Source organism: Ceratotherium simum, chromosome 16 (assembly GCF_057802395.1).
Source record: "Ceratotherium simum simum isolate JZ-2026a chromosome 16, ASM5780239v1, whole genome shotgun sequence".
In the NCBI taxonomy this organism is placed as follows: Eukaryota; Metazoa; Chordata; class Mammalia; order Perissodactyla; family Rhinocerotidae; genus Ceratotherium; species Ceratotherium simum.
The window spans coordinates 38,754,614-38,781,552 of record NC_141915.1 but is presented as its reverse complement, the minus strand read 5'-3'; the positions used below and the strand labels follow the sequence as shown (position 1 = coordinate 38,781,552).

General features: G+C 56.7%; 1 protein-coding gene across 8 annotated transcripts; it reads right to left on the bottom strand.

Annotated features, from left to right (window-relative positions):
* Positions 1–203: 203 nt before the first annotated feature.
* LOC101387914 (MLLT6, PHD finger containing) lies at positions 204–26,939 on the bottom strand. Of its 8 annotated transcripts, XM_087441065.1 has the most exons (22): positions 26,584–26,936; positions 25,290–25,369; positions 24,566–24,620; positions 24,225–24,334; positions 22,979–23,082; positions 22,629–22,722; positions 20,124–20,348; positions 19,361–19,459; positions 16,589–16,808; positions 15,422–16,036; positions 14,774–14,955; positions 14,435–14,543; positions 13,132–13,198; positions 12,784–12,929; positions 12,097–12,294; positions 11,907–11,995; positions 10,135–10,484; positions 9,614–9,704; positions 8,213–8,590; positions 2,795–2,830; positions 2,133–2,252; positions 204–601 (listed from the first exon to the last, which is right to left on the bottom strand). In XM_087441065.1, exons 1-22 carry the CDS (start codon positions 26,690–26,692, stop codon positions 422–424), a joined length of 3,657 nt encoding a protein of 1,218 aa, XP_087297191.1. In that variant the 5' UTR covers positions 26,693–26,936; the 3' UTR covers positions 204–421. The 8 variants fall into 8 exon arrangements, with proteins under 8 accessions (XP_087297191.1, XP_087297190.1, XP_087297189.1 ...); XM_087441058.1 differs by lacking the exons at positions 204–601; positions 2,133–2,252; positions 2,795–2,830 and adding an exon at positions 6,121–7,708 and having other exon boundaries at positions 8,234–8,590; positions 26,584–26,939; XM_087441060.1 differs by lacking the exons at positions 204–601; positions 2,133–2,252; positions 2,795–2,830 and adding an exon at positions 6,121–7,708 and having other exon boundaries at positions 8,234–8,590; positions 16,670–16,808; positions 26,584–26,939.

Here is a 26,939-nt window from a genome sequence, read left to right as displayed (position 1 = left end):
TTGGGGTAGAGGGGACAGGGAAAGGGTGGGTGGGTCCTCTGGTCTCATCCTCATGCCTCCTCTCTAGGCTCAGCCTGCCTCGGGACGCCATATGGAATGAACATGAACTGCCCCCTCCCTGTGGCCAGTCAGGTGCCCTGGGGCCAGGTTAAGTTCCAGAGCGGGGTGGGTCACGTGCCTCACACCAGGGACAAGAACACCAATCTGGGCGAGCGTGCTTGTTTAATGCCATCTCCTTCACCAGCAGGCATTGAACCAGGGGCCTGTCCCTGGCTGCCCCAGATTAGAGACCTCAGGTTATGGGGACCATGTCTTTTCACAAGCCAGCTGTGGGTAGTGTGGTCCCTGGATGATCCCGTCCTGGGCTCAGCACTCAGTTTCCTTCCCCGCAATGGCGTGGGGCTAGGCAGCAGCCACCCCCTCAGAGCGGGGAGCCCACTTCTGCCTTCTGCACCCGCTCACTCCTGTGGGTGCCATCGCAGTACGGGGGTTTCTGGGTGGCCTTGCAGGTACAGAGAGCCACTGTGCGGGTCTCCTGGGCCTTGAACTTGAGTGGGGACAGGCCAGTGTGTTGGAAGAAGTGGGAGCCGTCACAGAAGGGCTGGTGAGGGAAAGAGAGAAGTTAGAGACCCGAGACCCCACCGGCTGGGGCAGGGCGGGTCTGGGAAGAGTGGTGCACAGTGGTCAGGGCTTGGGCTCCGGAGGCAGACTGCCTGGGTTCACTAGTTCACCTCTCTTATCTGTAATGTGAGGGTAATAAGAACAGAATTGTCCCAAGGCAATAAATAATGGTTATTATGCACTTTGCCTGTAGTAAGTGTTCAGTAAGTATGAGTCTACAGCATTAGTCTCTGGGGGACCCAGAGGCCAGGACACAAGGACAGAGTTTTCAAGGTGAAATGGGACTTTAGGTATCAGCAATGTTTACGTGATAGGTTTTGTTTTTTTAATGGTTCTGAGTCTCCATTGGTTCATGAAATCCATTTCCTTCCCCACATTCTCGGGTAAAAACTTTTCTGGATGGGAGAGAACCTCCGGTGTCACAGTGCTTTAAGACTGGGGTATTGATTTTTGTTTGGCTCTAGGAAACACCTGGGCATGTTATAGGGAGTGGGTGTCACAGGGAGGCAGGGGATGTCCCAGAGTGAACCAGTGCCTGGTGCGGGAACACACTCTCCATCCATCCCAGAAGCTGTTCAAGCAGAGACTGGGTGATGGAAACTGAGGCCCAGAGAGGTGCCTTGTCTTGCTAGTTAGTGGCAGAGCTGGAGCAAAGGCCTCTTGCCCTTGGGTCAGGATGGGGTAGGAGGAGAGATGAGAGGTGGGCAAATAAAAATCAGCCACCTGTCCCAGAGGGCAAGAGGCAGAGAGGCACAGAGTGGGCTGGGCCATACTCCAGCTGGCATCCCCTAGCACTGCCCCACCCTCACGAGAACCTGCTCAAAGTCAAATCAGTGGCAAAGTAGACTTGGGACCCTGGGCTGCTGACAGCACGCCACACCCCTTGGAGGAACACAATTTAGAGCTCAGCTCAGGAAGAAAAGGGCTAAGAATATGGGGCAGGTTCCTGCTGGATGAAAGGCTCCTGGGGCAGAGGGGAGAACAAGTTGGGAGCAGGCAGCCAGACTGAGAAGACAGCAGGCTGCGGCAGGCAACCAGGACCGTCACATAAACTGAGAAAGGGGAGGGTCTGCAGGAGAAGACGCTGGAGGAGGGTCTGCACAGGGTCTTCCCAATGTAGGCTTTGAGGCCTGGGAACCTTTGGCCCAGATGCTTCCAGGAAGGAGGAAGGAGACGGGAGAGAGACAGGTGAACCTCTCTCTGCTTAGAGCAGGAGCCAGGCCTTGCCTCTGAGAAGGAGGCAGCGCCAGAGGAGTGCAGACCCCCGGGCGTCACCCGCCTGCCTTCATGACTGAGTTTCTGTCTCTCTGGCCTCATCTCAAAGGGTGGATGCGGAGAACAGGGAGCTCAGGCTGCTGGTGGCGCTGGCCCAAGCGTATCCTTTCACCCCCAACCTCCCTTGTCCCTCAGGCATGTGTGGGAAAAAGAGGAACACCTTGGGGGGGAGCTCCCACTGTGCTGTCCCCAACAAAGGGTGTCATATGTCAATGGGAAGGGGAAGGGTCTCTCACCTGCTTCTTGCTGCGGCCACACACACACCACCTGTAGGTTTTCCCAGCCACCAGCTCCACCTTGATGGGCGTTTTCTGGGCCACCACAGACTTGGCTGGGGTTTTGGGGAACCATCTGGCCTGTGGGAGGGAAGATGAGGGGCTCAGGGTCAGCCCACACCCTGGAAGCACCTTCCTGCCTATGTCCTTGTCCAGTTTCCCACTGGCCCTAGTTTGTGGCAGGCTTCCTCTGCAGGAGGCTGATCTGATGCCACTCCGAAAGGCCCATAAGGACCCTGAGCTCCAGATAGGGAAGAGATTTCAAGGCTATGCAGGCATTCAGGTTCCCGGATCCAGCCGCCTTCCCTTCAAACTCGGGCTCCCACCCGCGTGCTAGGGAGGGGAGGGTCAGCATCCCGCCAGCCTCAGCGGGCCAAGTGCACCTGGGGCTTGGTGTATCAGGCACGGCAGTTCGCAGCCCTGAAGCCTGGCTTCCCGCCCTGTGCCCTCGGGTCCACTCTACCTCCCCTGAGCCATCAGGAGGTGGCTACTGCCAAGGCCTTCGGACGCTGGGGTCTGGGAAGCAGCGCTGACCCTTTCTGGTCCCGTTCTCTGGTCTCTACCTTTGGGGCCTCCGGGCCTGGGGGACTTGCGCGGAGAGAAGGGAAACTGGGGGTACTCACCAGCCAGGAGGAGCTGTCCCGCCTCTGGTTCAGCTTCTGCAAGGCACGCAGGCATCATGTGACGGTGGTTTGGCAAGAGAAAAATAAAGTCAATGGAAAGCGGAGGAATTCCAGAGGGAAGTCATCCGGGAGGGAAGAGACGGCAGGGCTTAGGGGCGTGGGAGAAATAAGAGGGTAAGAAAAAGGGGTCACAAGAGAGGAAGGGGAGGTGCTAGCACCCAGCAGGCGCTCAGGGAGGGCTGCAAAGCACCAGGCGACGCGGGGACCCGGGGGAGCTCGGCGGAGGGGCAGGGGGCGGCGCTTGGGAGGGAGCGGGGGCGGGCAGCGGCGAGGGGAGGAGGAGGCCAGGGCTGCGGCGCCGGGGTGCGGGGTGCTTACCCAGGCCGCCGGCCGCAGGAGCGCCCCCATGCCGCCCATGCCGGTGCCCTCGACCGCTCTGCGCCGGCTCCGCCTCGCGCCCGGGTCACCTTCCCGCTTCCCCCGCCTCCCGGCCGTCCCGGCCCCGCCTCGGCCCGGAAGACGCCGCCGGGTCCGCGCGGGTGGGGCGGCGGCCTGCGCGGTCCGGTCCGGCCCCGGCCGCCGGAAGCCGAGCGGAGGTGCCAGCCCAGCAGCCTCCTCGGGTCCCCTGGGGAGTGTGGAGGGGGCTCTCCTGGCGCCCCCTTTGGTACCGGCATGTCTGTGCAATGACCCGCGCAGAGCATCGCTTCTCGTTTCTTCTTGCCTCAGCCTCCCAGGGCACCCCCGTGTGAGCGGGGACCCTCCTGGGAGCCGTTTGCTCTTGCAGTCTGAGGCAGTGTTTTTAGTAGTGCAGTGGTGTCCACCTCATCACCCAGGGAGCTGGTTTTGTAACAGTCTCCGCCCGGCCCAGGCTTACAAAGTACATTGTTGTAGGTGGGGCACAGGTATCCGTCTTCAATATGCAGCCCGGGGCGTTTTGTGCATTCTGACCTGTGAACTACCACTCTGAGTGTGAGAGACCATCCCCCATCCCCTCCCGAGGCTCCCACAGTTGGCACTCCACCTCCTTCCCCTTCAATAAAGCCAGACAAAGCAGGGTCTCTTTGGATTTTTTTCTTTTTTGTAAAACATTCTTTTATTAAAAGAACAAGTGCTGTTTACGAACTGCCCTTCGTACAAATAACATCCGTTATACAAAGATACAAGATCCGGGTTATGCACAATTCCAGGCTTGGAGGTGGCGAGGAGGAGGGGCATTGCCTTTTGGGCTGAGAATACAAAGGAGGTTTTAGAAAGAATGAAAAAGGAGCCCCTGGGTTTGCAAACTGTGGCTTCCCCTCCCTGCTCCCCTGGGAAGGGTCTGCTACATTGAGACAGGCTGGGGTGGAAAGAGGGGCACAGGGGTGGAGTCAGGGTTTGGGTTCTCCAGTCCCACCACCTAAGTCCCAAAGTGAACACAGCGCAATGAAGGCACCCCTCAGTCCCCAACTTTTCAGTAGATCAAGTCAAAGTAGTCGGGAGCGAAAAACACTTTAAATCCGGATTGATGTGACTGGAGGGAGCCAGGGGACTGCGCCCCACCTGCCTCCAAATTCCCAATCAAAGTCACCTTAATCCCTCCAGGCACCTCTCCCGGAGAAAATGAGTTGGGACAAAGGAGAATTGGGAGCAGGCTGCACTAGGAAGTGCACACTAGCCCACTGCATAAGGAAGATGCTGGAAGCTGGCAGGGGGGAGCCTGTGCCTTTGAAAACTTGTCTGCATTTCCAGTTTGGGAAAAGGAAGTGTAGGGAAGGTTACCCTTTCTCAGAGCTGGCCCCTGGCTCTGGGTCCCCTCACTTGTCTAGGCCCTTCCCAGGACTACTTCCTAGAACTCAGTACAGGAACGGGTAGGGGTGCTCTCATCAGCCTCAAGGTAAGAGCACCTGGAGGCAGCAGTAGACCCAGGAGCCTGAGGGGAAAAACTCACACAGAAATAGGAAAACCTTAAAAAAAAAAAAAAAAAAAAAAAGGCAACCTTTAAAGTGTCATTGTCTATGGAGAGGATCCATCAGCTCTGAGCTTAGACATCAGTGCTACATAGATACCTTCCCACCCGGGGCGTAGCCCCACACTCACACTACACGTCACACACACAGGGACAGATGGACAGCCACATGGAGGTGATACAGTGGGGCGAGAGAGCCCAGGACCAGGAGGCCAGGGTCCTGAGGGCTGGTCCTGGCTCTGCCCGGAGCCCCTGCCCCTCCTAGGCTTGGAGCTATCACCTGTGAACCGAGGAGCTGGCTCAAACGACCCCTAAAGACAGGTCCCTTCCAGCTCTGACACTCATGCACCCGTCGTGACCTCAAGGCCAAACAGCAGCTTGGCATGCACACCCCACTCACACAGCGAGCTGAGGGCGACGACACAAAGCTCAACTCTCATGCATTTTCAAGCTCCACTTCCGCCCTGCAAACCACATCCTTCCCCTCCCCTAGACAGAGATCTACAAGTCTGTGTCCCTTCTCATTCTCCATCTAAATTCATCCTGGAAAAAGTGACTGAGGCTGGGAGAGGAGGATGAGGTCAGTACAGCTGTGCCCCCTGGCATTGAGACCCTGCTCCCTTCTGAAGATCTCCAGACCTTTCCTATTATAAAGCTCTCTCAAAAGGAAATGCATTACCTCTCCCATGCCTCCCTTCCCCTCCCCGCCCCAAATCGAGGGACAGCACCAATCCATACCCAGCCTGTGTCCCTTCTTCAAATCTAACCCACCTGCCGCTGCACCCCAGCCTGGGGAAAATTGGAAAACACAGACTCTTGGAGATGAGAACCCCAGACTCTTGGGTGCTGGGAGGGAGGGGGGGAGGTGTTGGTTCCAGTGCACTAAATCATTTGAACATCTTGCTCTCCACCAAGGCAGCCTTGGAGGGGCTTTACTTCCCTCCCATCCAGAACAGAAGTTGACTTCAGCTCTACGTGGGCCAGCCTTGGGTGAGGGTGTGGGTGTGAATGAGCAACTCTTCTAAGAATCTCTGAAAGTTCTTTTCAGTGGTCTAGGAGCAGGGAGTTAGAGAGCTTAATAGATGAAGATGAATAAAATGCTGAATTCTATCATTTCTTTCTAACTGATATTTAGCATTAATAAAAAGTGAGTATTTCTGAGGTCATCACCACTGTCTCCCCCCACCCCCCCAGCCCTTGCAAGTGCCTAAGAAATTGCCTCTGAAGGATTCCCACCCACCCCCTCCATTATCAGCTCCCTAACATCTTACAAAGTCTTATCAACAGGAATATTAATATTATTTTCAGTATCAGAAAAAAACCAGTTCAGCAGCACAGGCAAAAATATATCTGCACTACATTTCTGTCATTGCCAAAAATATACACATCTTCTTTTCTTTATTTAAAAAAAAAAAACCAACAACAATAAAAACCCCAACAGAAACACACACAAAAAATCCACACATGCAAAGAGACTGACAAGACATGAGCGTCAGGGAAAGCTGGAAACGCCTTCTCCTGGCCCCAACCCCAGTGCAACTGAAACAGACACAGGCTTCAACCCTGCCCCTCTCCTGGCGGCCCCACCGCCCCTGAGCCCTGCCACCAAAGGCCCTGGGCAGATGGGGACTCTTTAAGGTGAGGATTTCTTACTAAACCCCGGGAAATAGCTGGTGGGTGAAGGGACAGTTGTTAGGTGAGCTTAAGCTTAAGTGTCCCCTGGTTGGTGGGGGTGTGGTGGGGTGTGGGGGAGCAGGCTGGCTAATCCTGGGAGGTTTTCACTAAAAGAAGTGGCACTTTACCCCCTGTCCCTTGCCCCATCCCCCAATCCCTAACCCTGGGGCTCCCCTTGTGCCAGGGAAGCAGGACCAACTATCAGTGGAGGAAGGGGAGCTCTGAGGGGGCACTGAGACTATGTGGGGGCTGGGGGAGGGAAGGCAGGATTTACCCTGATTCTAAGCCCCCAGCCCCCGTTACTCTCCAATATTGGAGTACTGTTCCGGTTTCTGTTAACCATTCATGCCCCAGAAAGGGACCAAAGTAGGGGAGGTGGGGAGGGTGCAAACAAGAGCTGGGAGCCGCCCCTCTGGTGCTGCCTTGTCTGAGCACTGCTCCTATCCCTGCCCTTGGCTGCCCCAGGTCCAGGGGAGACACACACATGCACACCCATGCACGCACACGCACACACACACTCTCTGAGTCAGGCAGCTCCATCTCCCCAGCTTCAGCACTCCTAAACCCAATAGTGCAAACAAGGGGCGGGGCACCAAGGGGGCTGGGCCTCCTCCCCCTGCCCTCCCCCAACCCATCATTGGGGGCCCAGAGGTGGGGGGGCTTGGGCCCAGTTTGATGCCATCCTGCCCCTTCCTCAGTCCCCTAGTCTGTGGGCTTTTACAAGCTCAGCTCGTGACCCTCCTTGGGGGGGCGGGGGAAGGGGACAGGCTAGAAACAGTCCAAGGGATCCCCCCTGCCATCCGCCCACGTTGGGAAGAAACTGCAGGTAACGCAGGGCCTCCCTTCTCCTATAAAAGACTTCCACAGGGGCAGACCCAGGGCCTACCCCTTCTTCTTCCCACTCAAGTGCTGATCCATTTTATGTGGAGGGTCCAACCAACCCCCACTTACACCATGGCCCACTCTGCTCTCTGGGAGACCTCAAAACATTCGCTGAGAGTGGGGGTTCCTACGTGGGCTTGGAGCCTGTCCTCCCTCTGAGCCCCTCACAAAGGGGTCAGTGCAGAGAGGGAAGGGGCTCCCTCTTGGCCTCAGTCCTGGGCACCAGGAGTGCCTCGCGCTCCCCAGGCCTCAGCACAGGATCTGGGCCGGGGCTCTCCAGTGTCTGGGCGTGGGTGCCTGCTCCAGGCTGGGACCCCTGGGGCCAGGATCTGCCCCTTCCACCTGGGGGGCCAGGAGGGCCATGAGTGGATTTAGCCTTTTTCCTGGTTGGCTGAGGCTCCTTTGTCAGCGGTCTGGAAAGAGAGGAAGGGAGGCTGGGGGTTTGGGAGGGGTCTGGTCCTAACACCCAGTTGAGAACAGCTTCCTGGGAAGCTGTTGTAGTGCAGTGAGGGAGCCCAGCTGACACCAGGATCAACATTTGTCGGGGGGGAGTTGCCCTGCACAAGGGTGCCTGGCTAAGCAGGCATGTGCCAGCCAAGGCCAGCACCCTGGGCCCCAGCTATATGCTCTCAGCGGAAGGAGGGAGGGCCTTTCTCGAAATGGCCCACCCAGAGCTTCATTTTTTCCTAATTGGTCCACCCAGAGAGGAAACAACCTTTTCTAATTGGTCCTTTTACTAAGCGCTAACGCTGAGAGTGCATCTTTCTTGGGTCTGTAGGAGGGCAGCTATGTGCTAGCAGAGGCCCTGGGGTCTGGAGCAGGGTGCTTTGCTGACCTGGGGGTCGCTTCCTTCTTTCTTCTGATGATGTACCTTCTGGTGCTCCACCTCTGCCCAGCCCAGAGAACAGAGACAGGACAGCCCAGGGCCCCTTACTCACCCCTCCTTTGGGGCCACTGCCACCACCGTCCGCCCCCGACAGGCTGAGGAAGGGGTTGGTCTGGGCAGTGAGGACTGGAGGTCCGCCTGCTGCTGCTACTGCTGCGGCCGCAGCTGCTGCGGCCATGAGACTTGTGTTGTTGCCGAGTGAGGGAGCCACCAGGGCTCCAGCAGGCAGCAGGGGTGGGGCAGATGCTGTGGGCAGCAGGCCAGGGGTGCCCGCGGATAGCAGTGGCGTGGAGCTTCCTGCCAGCAGGCTGGCCATTGGCAGCTGGGAACCCCCAGCCATCTGCAGCCGCTGCAGGTCCCGCTTCTGCTGGATCTGCTGGATCATCTGGTAGACAACAGTCTGGTGTTCCTGTGAGGGGGCCAGACAGCTCGTTGGCCAGTGGTCCCTGGGGCCAGCTTGCCCTGCTTGGCCCGGGCCCCATCCCATCACAAAGGAACCAGGAGGCAGGAGACCTGGGAGACTGTCTGTTCTGTCTCTAACTCCCCACTCCAGGCCTCAGTCTCCCCATCTGAACAAGAAAGTGGTTGCACACCATCAGTGTTTGTCAACTGGGGTACTACCGGCCACGTGCAGGATGTTCAACATCCCTGGCCCCATTCCTCTCACTAAATCAGTTCCTCAGTTGCTATGACAACCACAAATGCCCCCAGGGGTGGTATGACCCTAAGTTGAGAAATACTAAACAAGGTCAACAGCTTTCAACTCCTCAGCTTTTTTAGCTTTCTTTTTTCATTTAAGATTCATTTATTTTTACTTTGAATAGGCAAAGCATTTCCAGTGTTCCAAAAACCAAAACAATAGATCAAGGTTTGCCTTAAGAAACCCGTTCCCATCTGGCCCCTATAGGCAATGAGCTGAATGGGTTTCTGTGTATCTTTCTAATGCTTCTTTACATGCAAATGATTATTTTTTCCATTTTATCAACTCACTTCTTTTTAAAAGGCAGAACTCTTTTCTTCAAAGGAAATCTTAACAGAACCCAACATATAAGACAGACCCAAAAGGGGCTGCTCTGGTTGAGGGCGTGTCCCCTCCTCCACCACCTCTCCACACAGACCCTGAAGTTGCTCTCTGAAGATCCTTGAGGCTGGGACTGCAAATGCTCAGTCACTGAGGACTCGCCCCCTGTCCCAATCCTCACACATAGGATGTGACCTGGGGCCACTACAGCATCCATTCCTCAATGCGCAGGGGGCCCTGCTAGCAACCCTTCTCCACTTGCTCCCACATGCTCCATAGGGGCCCAGCCTGGGGCCGCCCTCCCTCCCTCCCTTCTATGCCATCCTTCCCCAAGCTGGCCCAGCCCCTCTGAGACGGGCCCTTCCCACAGAGCTGGAGTAAGGGAGACGGCCTGGGAAAAGAGGCCATTACCGGGGTCAGCTGTGGTGAGGCGAGGAGCTGCTGGAGCTGCTGGAGTTGCTGCTCTTGCTGCTGCAGGAGGTGTCTCTGCTGCTCGGTTAGGCTGAGCAGGGAGACAAAACACAGACCATGGGAAGGGACAGGGAAACACTCCTCCCCCGCCCCCCACAAGTTCCCGGACTCCCTCAGACCCAGGTGGAGAGAGGCAGGGATGTGTGATTTCAGAGGACTAAAGAGAAACAGACCGAGCTCAGAGTGCAGTTTGGGGAAAACAAGTGAGATGGAAGAAGATTCCCAGGAGGAAAACCTAGATTGGGTACAATAAATAGACAGACAACTCTGTCCCTGGAGAGCTAGCATCCAGAGGACACTCCCAGCTAACATCTAGAGAGTACCCGAGGCAGGAGGTGACTAGATTCTACAGCTTGTGAGACTGGAGGAAGTTTTTCCTTTTGGGGGATTGTGGGTGTTTGGGGGAGTCCCTCCCAGAGCCAGCCTCCCCGTGCCCTTCCCCAGGCTGAGCTCTCCCTCACCTGTTAAGACAACCTGGCAGCTGCAGCGTGGGGGCCCCGCCAGCCTGGCTCAAGCCCGCAGGGTTGGGGGCGGCAGCCCCATTCAACCCCCCCAGGAGCCCATTGAGGGGTAGGGCCCCGCTGCCCGCCAGCCCCCCCAACAGCCCCTCAGCCATGGGCATAGCCCCCAGACCCGCTGCCCCGGGTGCCCGGCCGAGCCCATTCTGTGGCTGGGGTGGGAGTGGGGCAGTGGCCCCAGGCAGGGCCAGGGGCAGAGTAGCGGGGCTCTGCTGGAGCAGGGGCAGCGGTGGGGGCGTGCTGTGGAAGGACAGCGACGAGCTGCTGCGGCTCGGGCAGCCTGAGTGTGGGTCCTGGGGAGGGAGGGGGAAGGTAAGGGTCAGAGGGCAGGGGGCCAGCATGACTTTTCTGGCCCCCGGCCCAGCACCCATCAGCATTCTCACAGAGCATAGTCACCCCCACCTCACCCCCAGGCAGAGGCACCCAGGAGGAAGAAGCAAGGCCCAGGGGTAAAGGCTAAGAATCCAAATAGTCCTCACAAATCATGTTTACAAGTCACTTCCTGGGGGCCCAGCACCCCCCTCACAATCCTTGTTTAATACTGAACAGCGATGACAGTAGTAACCATCTAGTGAACCAGATCCAGAGATCACTGCTTGACCTGTACTATCTCGTTATTCCAGTTTCATGGGTGAAGCCATTGATTCTTAGGTAAGTAACTGTGCAGTCAAGAGAACACAGCTGGAGCGAAAGGCTCAGGTGCAAATCATATGTCCACAATTCAATGGCTTGGATGGCTTCTCTGCCTCAGTTTACTCACTCATAACATGGGGGTAATAGTGGTACCTACTCCCTAAGGTTACTGTGAAGACTAAACAAACTAATGCTTTAAAAGCTTCACACAGGAGAGAGGTCCTCTGTCATCAAAGGGCAAGTGTGCAATTAATGTTAGCTATTATTGTGAGTACTATGGTCCGTCACACAGGAAGTGGCAGGGAGAACAAGAACCCAGTTTGATTTCAATAATAATCACAACATAACAACAGCAACTACTCCCCAAACCCCACCAACTACACACGGACTATTCCATGTGAGGCACTGTAATAAACCTGCACAAACACGTCTTTTTTTTTTTTTTTTTTTTGTGAGGAGATCAGCCCTGTGCTAACATCCGCCAATCCTCCTCTTTTTTTGCTGAGGAAGACGGCCCTGGGCTAATATCCGTGCCCATCCTCCTCCATTTTATATGGGACGCCGCCACAGCATGGCTTGCCAAAGCAGTGCGTCGGTGCGCGCCCGGGATCCGAACCAGCGAACCCCGCGCCGCCACAGCGGAGCGCGCGCACCCAACCGCTTGCGCCACCGGGCTGGCCCCACAAACACTTCTTAAAGAGGCATTCGTTAACCACCTCCTATCTACAGAAGAATCCACTCCCATTCTTCCTCACAGCCCTCAAATTATTTCCATCTTAGCACTCTTCCCGGTTTGTAATTATTGATTGTTTTCTTGGATTTAGCCTATCTTCAGGAGCAGGATTGTGTCCGTGTTGCTCACTGATTGCTTAGCCAGTGCCTGGCACTAAGTAGGCACCTCGTGATTACTGCTTATTTAAGGAAGGAATGAATGGATCAGTCAACCAATTGCTCAGCCAATCACTTCATTGTCCGGCCTCCGATAGCTGCAGGGTGGAGATGGGACCAGGAGGCCCTTGCGCCTCCCGCCTCCTGCCTCCCGCCTCCTGCCCGTCCCCCGTGCCTCTCCCCGCGGCGCCCACCTCGGAAGACGTGGACAGCGAGTTGTCCAGGCCAAGGCTGTTCTTCCCCGGGGGGCTCTTGCTGGTGCTCAAGGAATCGCTGCTGCCGGCTGAGGAGGGGGATCAGGGAAGGAGGTCAGGAGCTGGAGTCGGGGCCACTTCGGACCTCCCGGCAGAGGCCCCCCCTCCCGGACTGGGTGGGATCCCTTACCTTGGGGAGGCAAGCCATAGGGCCCAGGGACAGGGCCGTTGGCGGCAGGCAGGGCAGCAGGCAGGGCAGGGAAGGGCACAGAGAGCTGCACGTTGAGAATCTGCAGTCGCTCCTTCTTGGCCGTCAGGCTCAGGATCTGCTCCTGAAGCCGCTGGTTTTCCTTCTGCAGCGCGTGCAGAGCCTTCAGCATCTCCACGACTGCAGAGAGAAGGCGAGAGCGCCTGAGCCCCGCGGGCCCGGAGGGGCGGGGCGAGCGCCCGAGGCGGGGCCTGGGGCGGGGCCTGGCGGAGGAAATCGGACCGAGACCTAGAAGAGAAGACGCCGGCTACCGAGGACACAGGTGAGCTCCGAGAGGCGGGACCTGGGGAGCCAGAGGAGCGAGGACTAGGGGCGGGGCCTGAGGCTCGGGTAGAGCCCTTGAGATGGGGAGGGAAGAAGCGGGCGGAAGTTGGGGCTTAGTAAGGTAAGGACCAGGGGCCTCGAGGGCCAAAGGCGGGGCGCAGAGGGGGCGGGGCCGGGAGCAGGGCCTCGCAAGGGTTAAAGGTGAGACTGAGGGTGGCAGGAGTTAAGGCTGGGGCGAGGCCGAGAGGCGGAAACTTAAAGACGTTTGGGGACTTCGGGGAGAAGGGTGACCGAGTCTGGGGGGTCCTAGGGCATGTCTCCCAGCCCGGCGCCTCCCCTCCTCACTGTTGACGCCGGCCTCGCCGTCGCCCTGCTTCTCCAGCAGCTGCTCCATGTTAGTCGTGCCGGGGGCCGCTGGGTCTAACTGGCCGCCCCCGCAGGGTGCGGACGCTGTCTGGTCGAAGAGTGCCGGGAGGCTGCTGATGGGGGACCTGGGGTCAGAAGGGAAAACGGGGCTCAGGCTTACCTCACACCCCCACTCCAGTCTCCCTCCCTTCCTCCTCTTCCCTCAGGGGTTCCAGTCAGTCCTTCGGACCCCACCCTCTCCCGTGCCGCCTCTCCACCCCCTCCTCCCCAAGTGTCCCGCCAGCCCCGCTCCCAGGCCCTCCCCAAAACCGCTGCCCCCTCCCTCACATGGAAGACAGACTCTCCTGGGGGGAGGTCCCCCGACACCGGAAGCTGCAGTCCTCCAGGTCTGGCTCTTGGAAGGAGAAGGGGGGCAGGAATCAGCAGGGAAGGGGTGCCGTTGGCCTCACGGTCCCCGCCTGGGAAGTGGGTGCGGGATCTGGGACCTTAACCCAGGATCTCCCAACCCTAGACTGGCAATTCTAGCTTGTAAGGCGCTGGGAGTCCTGGCTGGAAAACCTGGCCCTTTGGGAGGCAAAGCTATGGGATCTAGTCTTCCCCCTTCTCTAGGCAGAAAGGCTCCCGCTGCCTGGCTACTTTCAGATCCACCTCCCAATTTCTTTCATGGAAGCTTCAGATTTATAGAAATTTGGAGTCTAGGCAGTCCTGGGTTGAACTTGGACCTGATACTTATTCGCTGTGTGACCTTGGGCTTGAAACTAACCTCTCTGAAGTGATTGTTGTGAGGAGCAACATAAGGTAAGAGATAAATGTGAAGTGTTGAGCTGAAGGGTTTAGCTGCCATGCAGCAAGCCCTTAATAATTGTAGCTATTATAATTAGTTTTGCATGACTTTTTATATTCATAAACTGACATGTTAGACGGCAAAACCCTGTGTTGGGCCACAGGATTCCGATTTGGGTTTTGGAAAATATAGTCACCCTACTCTGTCGGGTTCTTAATTCTGGAATCAAGATTCGATCCCTTTAAGAAGGCCCACCTGAACTGGCGGCCGGGAGGTAAGCCCCGCCCCCTAGCCGGCCAGGTGGTGTCTCTGCACCAATCAGCCCTCTGGGGCTGAGTTGACTCTCCAGGGAGAGGGAGGGGCGCTTGTGACCCGCCCCCTTAACTCCTAAATACCCGGGGAGCAGTTGCCCAGCTGGTGGGGTGTCTGTGAACGCTGATCCCTGATTCCAGGGACTCACTAAGAGGCCAGCGGGGAGCTATGCTGCAGCCGTGAGAGAGCTGGGCTTGGAGTCGGCCGAGGGCCAGAACTTGAGATCTGGCTCTGCATTTCCCTCCTTCAGTGGCCGTGAGCAGTCATTATTCTCTGCCCTTTTCTTCTGTGAGATGGGCCAGCCGTAATTCTTCCCTGCTCTGCCTGTCCCCTCACCTGGTTTTAACGAGGAAGTGTACCCTGGTTTGTTGTGTGTGAATTTTTTTTTTTTTTTTTTTTTTTTGCAGGCTGGGCAATAGCCAGAGGGAGGGGGCAGCCAGAAAGCCTTCCCATCCTTTCTGGGGTGACATGCAGGTGAAGGGTGCCCCTCAGGCCTTTGGGAAGAAAGGAGAGTGGGGTCAGAGACTCACATACCTGTGTGGCTGCTCTCGGCTTGGGTGAGGAGGGGGTTAACGGCACCCATGGGGGTTCCAAAGATGTGGGTAGAAGGCAGGCTAAAGGTAGAGCCAGCCAGAGAAAACACCTGAGGGAAAGGAGGCAGAGTCCAGCCTGGTGGTTATTCTTGGATCTAGGGCACAACTGTGTGTACCAGGGTGGAGGGGACCAGGTGTGCTGGGGAGGGGAGAGGACCAGAGAGAAGAAGTGCTGGTGGTGATCCAGCCCAATTTCTCAAAATCCCATGGAGAGCTGGGCTCCTCGGCAGCCTGTCCCCCACCTGCCCAGGGATGCAGGGGCTCAGGAGTAAGGCCTCACCTGAGTGGTGGAGATAGAAGCAGAGGAGGAGGGGAGGGTGCTGGTGAATGGGGAGCGGCTGAGGCGGGGCAGGGCCGAGGTCCCTGGGGGCCCCAGCAGGCTGGAGGAGAGGGGGGTGCTGCAGACAGCCCGCAGCATTCCGCCACCGTGGGAGATGGGGTCCTTATTACTGGTGTAGATGCCTACAGGCACAAGAAGGACACAGAAGGAAGCTTACAGTCACCACGCCCCCAGACCCCTCCTCAATCAGGCTGCTGGGGCAGCCCCTCCTCAGGGAGAGCACTCCTCTGGATCTGGCCACCACACTTGTCTAACCCTCTTGCTGCAAAGATGTCACTTTTTGCCTCGGTGACATCTGCTTCACATGCCTGCTTATTACACTGCTTTGCCCAGGCCTGAGGAATTCCCAGCTTTTCTAATTCCCCACCCAAAACTTGGTAAGTCCTATTGGCAACCTATCCGAATCTCTCCCACTACAACTATGCAGAAGATGGCATGGAGGAGTGTCTTAGAGGTGACTGTCACTTCCATCCTTTATCTCTGTCCTTTGGAGCAGTTTCTATCACATTTCCCTCTAACTGCATGTTTATGCCTCTGTCCCCTCACTAGACTGGCATCAGATGCCTTCTGTCCCCAAGGGTCACTAACCTGCCCCCAGCAGGGGGGACTCCAGGCTCAGGCTGGGCAGGCTCCCAGAAGGCCCAAAGGTGCGGGAGGCCAGACCACCAAGGCCGGAGCTGACCAGGGAGCCTCCGGAGAAAGGTGAGGCAGCAGTGGCGGTAAAGCCAGCCAGCTGGGCACCGGGCAGGGAGGAAGCAGCTGGGCCCCCAGTGCCCTCCTTGTTCCGGCTGCCCTTGGGACGGCCTGGCCCATGTCGGCTCCTCTTGCTGGCTTTGTGCTTCTTCTCTTTCAGGCCTGTCTCAAGGGTCTCCTCAGTAGGCGCAGGGGCGGCGCTCAGTGTGGGCATCCGCTTGTGAGTGCCTGCTGAGGCCCCGGACCCCAAGACGTGGGGAGACTTATAGTCCCCAGGGGACGGGGCCCGGGTCCGGCCCGAGCTGGAGGTGGTGGTGGAGAAGCGCATGATGGGCCCAAAGCCAGAGAAGACCACCTTCTGCTCAAAGAGGTCAGCCTTGGGGGGTTCGGGGGCTGAGGGAGAGGCAGGGGCTGAAGGGGTGGGGACTGTGGCCTTGGAGTACTTGTCCTCCTCTGGCTGCTCCAGCTTGGGGAATGCAGAGAAGTCAGGGGAGCTCGGCAGGGATGAAACTGCATAGAGGAAAAACCGAATTACAGCTGGACCCCAGATCTCCTCACTCCCTCCCACTCCCAACATGCACTAGCTGGAGAGAGCTCTGGTCGGGGGATGGGAAAGCCTGGTTGCCTGTCCCAGCTCTGGCACTGTCCCTGTGTCCTGGGATGAGTGTCCTCCCCCTCCAGCTTTCCCACCTGTGATAAAGTGGGAGGAGAATGACTCCCTCCCTGTGACCTCACTAGACCATTGTAGAGATTACAGGAGATAACATTAGTGTCGGTACTTTACAGATGGCACCTTACCGCACAGGTGTAGGGGATAAGGAACATTGTTATGGGGTGGAAGGGGTGGGCCAGGGGAGGGAGGGGAAGAAAGTTCCAGCTCAGTAAGGAATGGTTGAGGGGAGGGTGTGAAGTAGAGTCACAGGGTGGGGATTCCCCCACTTGTAACCTGAACCAATTTAAGAAGCAAATGAGATGCAAACCCATATGCAGAGTCCCTTGCTAGAAAAACCCAGGGCCAAAGGCTGTCTGGCTCCCAGCCTCCTCCAGGAGGCCCACACTCACCTGCAGGCTGGAAGGGCCCCCCAGAGGAGGAAGAGGAGGAGGAGGAGGAGGAGGAGGAGGCAGAGGTGAAGCTGCTCACACCTTTCCCACTGCTCAGTTTCTTCCCCTTGTGACTCAGGCTATGGCTGGAAGACTTTTTCCCCTTTGAGTCCCTGCTGCTCTCAGAGGTCTCCTGAGTGCTGGCCTCGTGGTGGGAGGAGGAGGAAGCTGAGGAGGAGACCTGTAGGAGGGAGGGAGGAGAGAGGAAGGCTCAAGGCCAGCTGCCTGGGCTCACCCCAACTTGGGGGTGGAGCAGGAGGACACAGGACCTGGTGCTCTACTGAGAGAGCCCAGAGTTAGCTTCAGGAAGGACTTTCAGGCAGGGTGATGGTGATGGGAGCGCCTAGACCAGGGAGATGGGGGGCCAGCTGTGGAACTTCTGGGTGTGACAAGAGGGGAGCCCTCTGAACCCAAAGAGCTATCTGTCCTTCACCTCAGGCAGGGGAGAGATGAAAATGGTCCCGGAATCTGTGCTGATGTACTCATCTGTTTAGTCATTCATTTAAGAAATACTTAGCGGGGCCTAAGAGGGCTGGACTTGTGCCGGGAAGTGGTGTGTGCAGGGAAGAGGGACCGAGGGAGAAGGAGCTGTCCTGGCCCCATCCTTGGGCCCTCCAGTCACCACCACTCCCTCTCTGTGAGCCACAGCCACCTGGCTGACACCCTGTTCCCTGCCACTCTTTGCCCTTTCTGGACAACCTGAACTTGCAGGGCCGAGCCTTCTGCCAGGAGAGCCTATCCTTATTCTTCATAGGAAACTTCTCATCCTTCAAAATCCAGCTTGGAAGTCCCCTCTTCTGTGAAGGCACCTTAGATACCTGGGGTGGAACAAGTCACTCTGTCCTCTTATTTCCAGGGTACCATGTACCCGCATCAGCCATGTCAGCAGCTGCCACACTGTACTGAAATATAATGTGCCCATATCTGAGGCCCCCAGTAACCTCTCTGAGGGCGGCAGGCGGTGGCTGGAGGAACATGGGCTCTAGGGCTGGGCAGAGCAGAAAGGCTGTGCCTGGCGTGCTCTGCCATTGACCGCCGTGTCATGTTGCATGGTCTCTCAACCTCACTGAGCTTCAGTGTCCCTATGGGGCTCATTATGCCTATTTGGAGAGTTACGAGGAGCATGATGCCAGACACGTAGTATGAGGTCAGTAACGATCATGATTCTGATAGCAGCGGCTGCTATTAATATATTGCAGAGACAGTATCTTGTGGTGGTTAAGGGTGCAGGCCTTCAAGCCAGACTGCCTGGGTTCAAATCTTGATTCCACCACTTACTAGCTGTGTGCTTTTAGGCAAACTACTTAACCTCTCTGTGCCTCAGTTTCTTCATTTATTAAATGGGGTTAAAAAATACTTCACTGGATTATTTTGAGCATTAAACGAACTAATCCCCATGCACCCCATCCATCTCCCTGTTCTAGCAGAGCCTGGCATGTGGTGAGTGAGTTAGGGCTTCACATTCAAAGGGATGGCACTTTTCCTCCTGGTGGAGACCAGGTATTCAGTAAACATGTGCTGAACGACCAAATGCCAGAGGGAGGATGGATGGGGGAATGACAGCCACTCTCTGCTGCTCCTCCCTGGGTGGAGCCCTTGTCTCTGTCTTCCTCTTTGTTCTTTTCAACAGCTGGAGTTCTGAAGGGAGCCAGATGTGGTTCTGAGAGCAAGGGAGGAGAGGGGCCGGGGGGAGGGGTAGCTGAAATGCTGGGGCGGGTGGAGGGGAATGGGCAGAATGCTCCAACATGTCCAAGGGGACACCTGGCCACTGGGGGAACTCCCAGATCTCTGGCCCTCTCTTTCCACCTGCCTGAAGGCCCCAGGGAAAGGTCAGAGGGCATGGATGACAAGCCTTTCCAGGTGAGCCCTGGGAAGCAGGGTGGAGAGAGGGTTACTGGGACAGTTGCCACAGCAACATCACCCTGGAAACCTGATACCTGAGCCTCCTGCTAGGATGCCCAGAGCTCTGCCAACCTCCCAAGGCAGCTGGAGGTGAACGGGGCAATAATGGCGACAGAAGGAAACAGTTTCTCCAGGCCCCTGTTCTCCTTCCATGGGGAGGGCGGGTCGAAGGAGGGGCAGGGAGGCCACTCTGGCTTGGATTAGTGACTCCCTGGCCTGGGTAGGGCCTGCCAGTTGCTCATCCAGATGTTGCCCGTTTCTAGAGACAGGTCTGTCTCTAGAAACCATACCATGCCCCACTGGGAAGAGGGGGATGAGGGGGAGTTTCAGGGTGTTGTCCAGGGGACTGTCCCCCATGCCACCATGGACTGTACTTTCAGCCCCTCCAACCTGCATGGAGTGGGATTTTGTTAGGCAACAAGCTCTGGGCATACTCCGACGTCGGGGGAGTGGGGAGAGTGAAGGGGTCCTCTCTGCCTATCTCTGGGGCAACAGCCCCAGAAACTTGGAGAACCAGCCTGAGTACTGTACGCACAGACAAGAGCCCAGTGCTAAGGCCCTGTGTCTGGACAGAGGCAGATGTAAACATCGGGCAGCCAGCAGCAGGGTGGTACCCCCCACCCCACCTTCACCCTCCTGGTTGGTCAGTGATTGGTGGGGCTGAGGAGCATAGGCCCCTCCGAGGCTAGAATGGGGGAGAATAGGGGGCTGGGGTGGGGAGCTGAGGCACATTAACCTGAGGCTGTGGGGGTCCCTGGCTCACCCTAACCCCTCACACCTGGCCTCCCTCCCGCTGCCATGGCCCCCCTTCCTGGGTGTGGGCAGCAGTACCTTGTCAGCAGTGGGGACCACAGGTGGGGTGAGGATGCTGGGGGGTGACTCAGGCCGCTTCTTGTGCTTCTGTTTAAGGCGTTCTTTGTCCTTTCGACTCTGGGGAGGGAGAGGTGACCAGATATTGGTATTGGGGGGAAGTCTGGATGAGCATAAACATGACGTGGGTGGCTCAGAGATGGGGCTTTGTGGGCGTCATCTCCCCCTATAGAGGGACTAGGGGACTTTGGCTGGACAGGAGTGGCTGGGGTAGGTTCCTCTGAGCCAACAGCCCCTCCCCCTCATCCTCACTGCCTGTTGAATAGGCTGTCCCATTATCATGCCAGTGACACAGCACCACACATGTGAGCATGCACCTGCAAGTGTGCCCACCCGGGACACAGAGCTGTGCAGAGGGATGGGAGCCGGGACACTGTGACGTGTGGCATGAGGGGACAAAGCCCAAGACACTTACAAACTGGGCTGACACGTGGCTAGACTGTGGAGATGTGTGCAAATGTGCAGGGCCATGTGTTAGGGGCTTTGTCATGTCATGGGGAGGACACGGAGGAACCACACGGACACAAAGAGCCCCAGGGAAGCCAGGCTCTCACCTCACCCTCTGTGACCCTCACATATCACTTCCTCAGCCCCATCCTGGCCCTCAGTGGCCTCAGAGGAAGGAAGGGGACAAGCCCCAAGGCCGGGGGGGGGTACCTCGTGCTGGCTTCTTGCAAGAGGGGTGTGTGTGTGAGTGTGGGCAGGAGAGGGAGAAGACTGTCACCTTCTTCTGGCCCCGCTCGTGGTGGGAAGGGTGCTTCTCCTGCTGGGTGGATGGTGAGGCTGACCGGCTTCTCCTGCCAGTGATGAAGCCACTGCTACCTCCCCCTGTGCTGCTGCTGCTGCCGCCACCGCTGCCTCCGCCTCCACCTCCTCCGCCGCCGCCTCCTCCTCCTCCTCCTCCTCCTCCTGTTCCTCCACCTCCCCCGCTGCTGTGCCGGGATGTCTTCTGGGGAGAGAATTGAGAGGAATTGCCAAATCCTCTGCTCACTGGCTTAGGGAAAGGTTCCTGAAGGTCAAGTGATCCGGGGGCCAGTCCCCAAACCCTGCCTGTCACTAAGTGGACCTTGTGTCCTCAACAATGCTCTGCTCAACAGAAGGGCACTCCCTAGCCTGAAATCCTAGAGCTTCCCCAGCTGGCTTATCCAGTGCACAGATCTGGCAACTGAGGCCCAGAAAAGTGAGGGGCGTCTTGGCCCCAGCAAGGCACTGCTGGAGGTAGGACTGGGACCCAGGTCTCTTACTCTCCACCCATCTCTTTCGAGGGTGCCCTCTTGGCCCATCCCAGGCAGCCTGGGCCACGGCCCACCTCCACCTCCTTCCCTAGGATAGAGGATGTATGGGGGGGCCCTCGTGGGGAGGGCTTGCACTCTACACCCCATCCTTCCCTCCAGGCACTTTGCTCCAGCCATCACCCTTTCTCCTTTGTTCCTGGCCCTCCACCACACACAGTGGTTCCTTCTGTCCCAAAGGACCTGCTGCCCTTAAGAAGGGGGGAAGTAAACATCCACAACAGGAAAAACTCAAATGACCCTCGTGCTGCCTCTCCTCCCAGCCAGGGCCTGCCCCCTCCCTCCCTTCCTTGTTAATAGGCTCCCCCAGGCCTGCCTGATGGCTTCACCCATCCCACACTTGCAGCTGCTCCCTCTAAGGTCATCCACTGCCTCCCAGTTGCCAAACCCAAGGACTAATTTCAGGCCTCGTCTGACCCAATCACTCCCCAGCGGTGGGCAGCGCTCCTACCCTGCTGAGCTCAACTCTCCCCTTCCCGGTTCCCTTCACACCTTGACCCACCCTACCTACCCTGGTGGGCATCTGGGCATTCCAGCCCCAGCCTTATACACCTGGGGCTGCCATTACCACCCTGCCCGGGGGTCTGACAGCCACCAAACCTGCATATCCCCACTTGGCATCTCCTATATACCAAACTGAGCTCCCTACTTGTCCTAAGTCATCATCAAACCCTGAAACCAAGGTGACCATATGACTTATGATCCAAGCCAGGACATTTGAAAATGAAAGGGGGGACTATTAATAATTACACCAGGGCAACAGGCACAAACTGGGACTGTCCGGGGCAGACCAGGACATGTGCTAACCCTACAGCAGCTCACTGCACTCCCTGTTCCTAGCACCCCCAGGTGCTCAAGCGTTGAGAACCTAGATCCTATGTACCGCCCTCAACTCCTCCTTCTCGGCCACCACCACATGCAGGCAAGGCGAGCTAGAAATGGTTCTAGAGTCCAGCCTCATCCCTCCACCCCCACCCCACCTTCTCGCAGCTGTCTCCCAACCACCAGCCTTGGTCCTTCGGATCCAGCTTCATAGTGGCTGCCAAAGTAATCTTCCTAAAAAACAAATCTGGTCATGTTACCCTCCTGCTGACAAGCAGCCTTACGAGCCTGTGGCCTGGGGGTGAGGTTCAAGCTGCTTTCCCAGTCAGACCACAGCCTGCCTCTCCAGGCCGCCCTACAGCTTCTGGAACACGCAGGTGTCTCCACAAACATGGGACAGCACCCCTTCTCCAGCTTCTCCTTGGGCCCCTGAGGCCTGGGGCAGAAGTAAGTCCAGCTCTGGCGCTGCCTGAGCTTTTTCACCTCATCTCCTGCCTCATCTCCACCAAATTCCCTGTTCTGCTCACAGATTCCTTCTCATCTCAGGACTGCCCATGCCAGTCCTCTGCCTCTGATTCCTTTCTCTCTGTTTTTGCTTGGCAGGCTCCTGAGAAGCTTCAAATCAGACTGCCTGTTCTGAATCCCACCCACCAGCTGTGGGATAAGTTACATAACTTTAGTGGGTCTTAGTTTACTCATCTGTACAATGGGGAAATACAGTACACCTAGTTCTTAGGGTTGTTGGGAGGATGACACAAAATAACACATGTGAAGAGCTTAGTACAGAGGAAGGGGCACAGGAACTTCCACAAATGTTGGCTCTTATTGTTTCTGCCTCCACTCAGCTGAACTGCTGCCTTTTGCTTGAAGCCTCCCAGATTCTGACAGACTGGGTCTGGGCTCTGTCTTCTGGGATGGCCTGTGTGGTTCAGCTCTGATTCGTATCCCTCAGGCTTTACTTTAATTTATTCCTCATCCAATGGCGAGCTCCTCAAGGACAGGGACCGGGTTCCTTCCATCTCTGTCCTCCCTGCACCAGGCACCAACCTGGCCTGGAGCCCATGCCCTCTAAACCATGGCTGGCTGACTCGCTCACGCTGGCGGACGAGACTCACCATCTTGCTGAAGTGGTATTTGCAGTAGCCACAGTACTTGACGTTGTCGACCTCCAGCACTTCTTCCTCACACAGCAGGCCTGCCATTTGGGCGCTAACCAAGAGAGGTCAGCCTGAGAGGGGCATGGCCACAGACCAGCCCAGCCACCTCCCTCCTGCCCTCCTAGACCCCTACTGAGGTGAAGCTAAGACCATCCAAGGAAGGCACTGCCATCATCAGCAAAGAGACAGCAGTTAGGATGAGGCCACCATCCATGGCAAACCTTGGAGGGGTTGGTATAGCCGGCCAGGGATCCCAGAGAACCCTGGAGGGGTCGGGGGGAGGGGCGGCGGGCAGGCAGGGGTCTCACCAGGTGACATGGAAAGCTTGTCGACATCCATGGCGGTTACAGGTCATGCAGGCTCCTGACGCTGCCTTGCTCTCCCGGCCCTGCTCCTCGCAGATGTAACAAGTCTGCAGGACACAGCATAGTCGTCCCTTCCTCCTTCTACCTGAGGGATGCTTTGCCCCTTCTCAATTCCATCTTCTCCCCGTGATCCTAGTCAGCACTATCCAATAGAACTTTCTGTGATGATGGAAATCTTCTATACTGCACTGTCCAAGACAGTAGCCACAAACCACATGGACTACTGAGCACTTGAAATGTGGCTGGTGTGACTGAGGAACTGAATTTTAAATTGTATTTAATTTTAATTAATTTATATAATTATATAATTATATAATTTAAACATATTATATATAAATAATATATAATTTATATATATTTTATATATAATTTTAATTAATTTATATAATTATATAATTTAAACATATTATATATAAATAATATATAATTTATATATATAATAAATAATATATAATTTATATATATAATATATATAATAATATATAATTTATATATGTGGCCGGTGGCTACTATATTGGATAGCGCAGTCCTTGGATGGGGAGCCCTGTAAGGCCAGGGACTGTGTCGGCCTTGCTCACTGGTGAGTTTATTCCCACCTCTGGGCCTTTGTGCATGCTGTTCCTTCTGCCTGGAACCCCACCGTCCTCAAGGCTGGCTCCTTCTCATTCCCCAGGTCTCAACCTATACGTCTCTTTCTTGGACCATTTTATCTAAAGTAAGCCCCCACAAGGTAGTCTTTATTTCAGTACCGTTTGTTTTCTTCATAGCACTTGCCCCAAAATGCATTTACTTTATTTGCCTGTTTATTCATATTTACAGTCTTCCCACATGAGAGTGTGAGTTCCAGGAGGCAGGGAGCCCATCTGTCTTGATTAATACTGAACACTGTGTGCCTTGCCCAGGGTTGGCACATAGTAGGCACTCAGTAAAATGTGTGCCATGGATGAATGAGTGAACTGCTTGTCAAGGTCCACCCTCTGGCAGGACCACTGCAAGGGAGCCTACTATTGCACTTGAGTTCCAGAGCATGACCATGTGTCCCTCAGTGGAAGCTGCCCACCCTCCTCTTGAGTTCCCTGAAAATGTCGATTGGACAGAATCAAATTACACTGGATGAAGAGAGCTGGAGGGACCCAAGTATGGCTGACTAGGAAGGGAACTGGGATGGGGCACGGCAGGGGCCGCTGACCTTGTTGAAGCGATCATGAGGCACGTACTGCAGCACGATGGGCTCCATGGTGAGCACGTTGGCAAACTGCACCTCGGGGATGTAGAGGGCACACACCACGTGGGCCCAGCCTGGGGCGGTGTGGGGCGGGCCTCAGCTGTGACAGCGAGCCTGAGACCCCGACCCCTCATAACCACACACTGCAGACCCTCCTCCATGGCCTTCCCATCAGATTCCAGTGCCAGCCAGGGAAACCCAGCCTCCGCTCCCGCCCCACCCCATCCACTCCTGCCTTCCCAGACCCTGCTCAGGGCGCCTTGCTGACCTCCACAGATAAGGCCTGGCCTCAGGGCCCCCCTCACCTCCATTGTCAGTCCTCTTCAATGCCCCGTCTTTGTGTGGGCACAGCTCACACCTCTGCCAATGCAAGGGGGCACAGGGATTTGGGAGGGGCTTTCCCAAAGGGACTGGGGGATCTGCTGAGCTGGGCCCTCCCTGAACACATTCAAAGGGCCCTAGGATGAAATGATCAGATGTCTATGGGGAACATACAGATACAGAGAACAGAGTGGTGGTTACCAGAGGGGAAGGTGGGTAAAGGGGGACATTTGTATAGTGACAGATAGAAACTAGACTTTTGGTGGTAAACACGATGTAGTCTATACAGAAGTTAAAATACAATGATATACACTTGAAATTTATATGTTATAAACCAATGTTACCTCAACTGAAAAAAAAAAGATGTCTAGGGGGAATAGGTGGGGGTCTAGAGGAAACAGCATTGGCCATGAGTGATAATTGCTGAAGATGGGTGATGGGGACATGAGGTTCATTACCGTATTCCCTCTACTTTTGTACAGGTTAGAAACTTTCTCTAATAAAAAGTTCAAACAAACAAGCAAACAAACATAAAAGGCCCCTTACAGAGGTGGGGCAGAGTAAGGGATGAGCTAAGGGAGAGATGGGGTTGATGATAGGTGTGCAGGAAACAGGAAGTCCTGTGTGACAGGCCCACCCTAGCCTCAGCCTCAGCGTCCCCTAGCTCATCCGGTAGGAGATGCTCAGGTGTATGGGAGGGGGACTCACCACCCTGGCTGCTCGCTCCTGAGATTCACATTTCCGGCAGAACCAGGGTCCCGTTGGCACCTGGACGATGCCATAGCAAGCTGGGGGTAGGGGAGGAGAATCACCAAGCAAACCTGTCAGCAGTGGCTTTTCCCAGAGTAACTGGGGGTAGGGGGTGACTCTAAAGGACTAGAGCCACTTGAGAGGGGGGCTGCTCTCCTGTCTGGAGGTCACTCACTAGACAGCAGGACCACAAGGAATGCCCAACAGCACACAGCCAGCCTTCAACCACACAACCAAGCGCTCCAAGCAGAGGCGGGAAGTCTGAGTCCTTGACCTTAAACTTCTAGAAGATCCTCCCCCCTACGCCCTTTATGGACCTGTTTCCCAGCTCCTGCCAGGGACCAGTCCTCATCATCAGGAATAGAGAAAACCAGAGGGACAACATTTAAGATAGTCAAACACGTTTTGTTGTTATGGTGGGGGGGGCATTTCTTAAAGGGCTAGTAAGAGGAGAGGCGGGGAAGTCGGTGGTCCAGGGACCTCATCTTTCGCTTATAACTATAATAGGTACAGATCAAAAGTCAAGGCCGAGGGCAGGTGCAGGGCAGGTAACCGAGAGAAGAGTGGCGGGAAGAGCTGACAGCGACAGCATTAAGGGCTGTCCCACGAAGGGGGGCCCAGCTGGCAGTGCCAGACAGGCGGGAGATGCCAGCCTGCGCCCTCGGCAAAATTCCTCAAGGAGTTAACTCCCGAACCATGTGCTGCTGGGGGAAACTCCAAACCTCCCTCTTCTCGAGTCCCGGCCCCCTGCGCAACCTCTCTCCTATCCGCGGCTCTTCCCCGGAGGATTTTAGGAGTCCCCTCTCCCCTGGGACCCTTCTCCTCCCTTCCCAATTCCGCTCTTCCCAATATCCGGAAGCGGGAGGGGGGGATGACCCCCCCTTGACCTCTCCCTTTCGTAGCCGGGACCAAAATAACCGGCGGGAGGGGACACCTCGCAGGTAAACATTCCCTCAGCAGCCCCGACGCCGGCAGTGTGGGGCGCGGAGAGTGCACTCACTGCCCCCTAGACTGTCCCCAAACTCCCTCAACTTGGGGTGGGGGGCGCGGGACTGGAACAATAGGCAAGAAAACAATGCCTGACCCGGTCCTCCAGGACCGGGCGGGGGGAGCCCCGCGACGCCTCCGTTCCCTTCAGGTGGGGTGGGGGAGGGGCGCCCGAGCCCCGGGAGGTCTCCGGAGGGCGCGGCCGGGGGCGCCCTGCGCGCGCCGCCCCCGGGGTCCCGTCGCCCCCCGCGGGCCACCCCCGTACCTTGGTGGACAGCCACGCTGCACGCGTGCCCATCACAGTAGACCAGCGGGTTCTCGGCCCAGCCCCTCTCGTCCGAACATACGCAGCAGCCTCCTACCATCTCCTTCATACTCCCATGAGCTCCCTCCGGGGCTGGGGCTGGGGGCCGGCCGGCGGGGGTCGGGGGTCAGGGGGGAGGGAGGGAGCGGGGGGCCGCGCGCCTCCTCGCTCCCTCCTCCTCCGCCGCCGCCGCCGCCGCCGCCGCTTCTTTTCTTTGCCTCCTCCTTCCTCCTCCTCGGCGTCCTCCTCCTCCTCCTCCTCGCTCGCTCTGTCTGGCCGCCCCCCCCGCCGTGCTCTCGCCCTCATGCCCCGACGGG

Coding starts and splice junctions, on each gene's coding strand:
- LOC101387914 (XM_087441065.1), bottom strand. CDS start 26,692: ATGAAGGAGATGGTAGGAGGCTGCTGCGTATGTTCGGACGAGAGGGGC. Junction 20,349..22,628: donor AATACCACTTCAGCAAGATG/GTGAGTCTCGTC, acceptor TTCTCTCCCCAG/AAGACATCCCGGCACAGCAG. Junction 14,544..14,773: donor CTTCTATCTCCACCACTCAG/GTGAGGCCTTAC, acceptor CCTTTCCCTCAG/GTGTTTTCTCTGGCTGGCTC.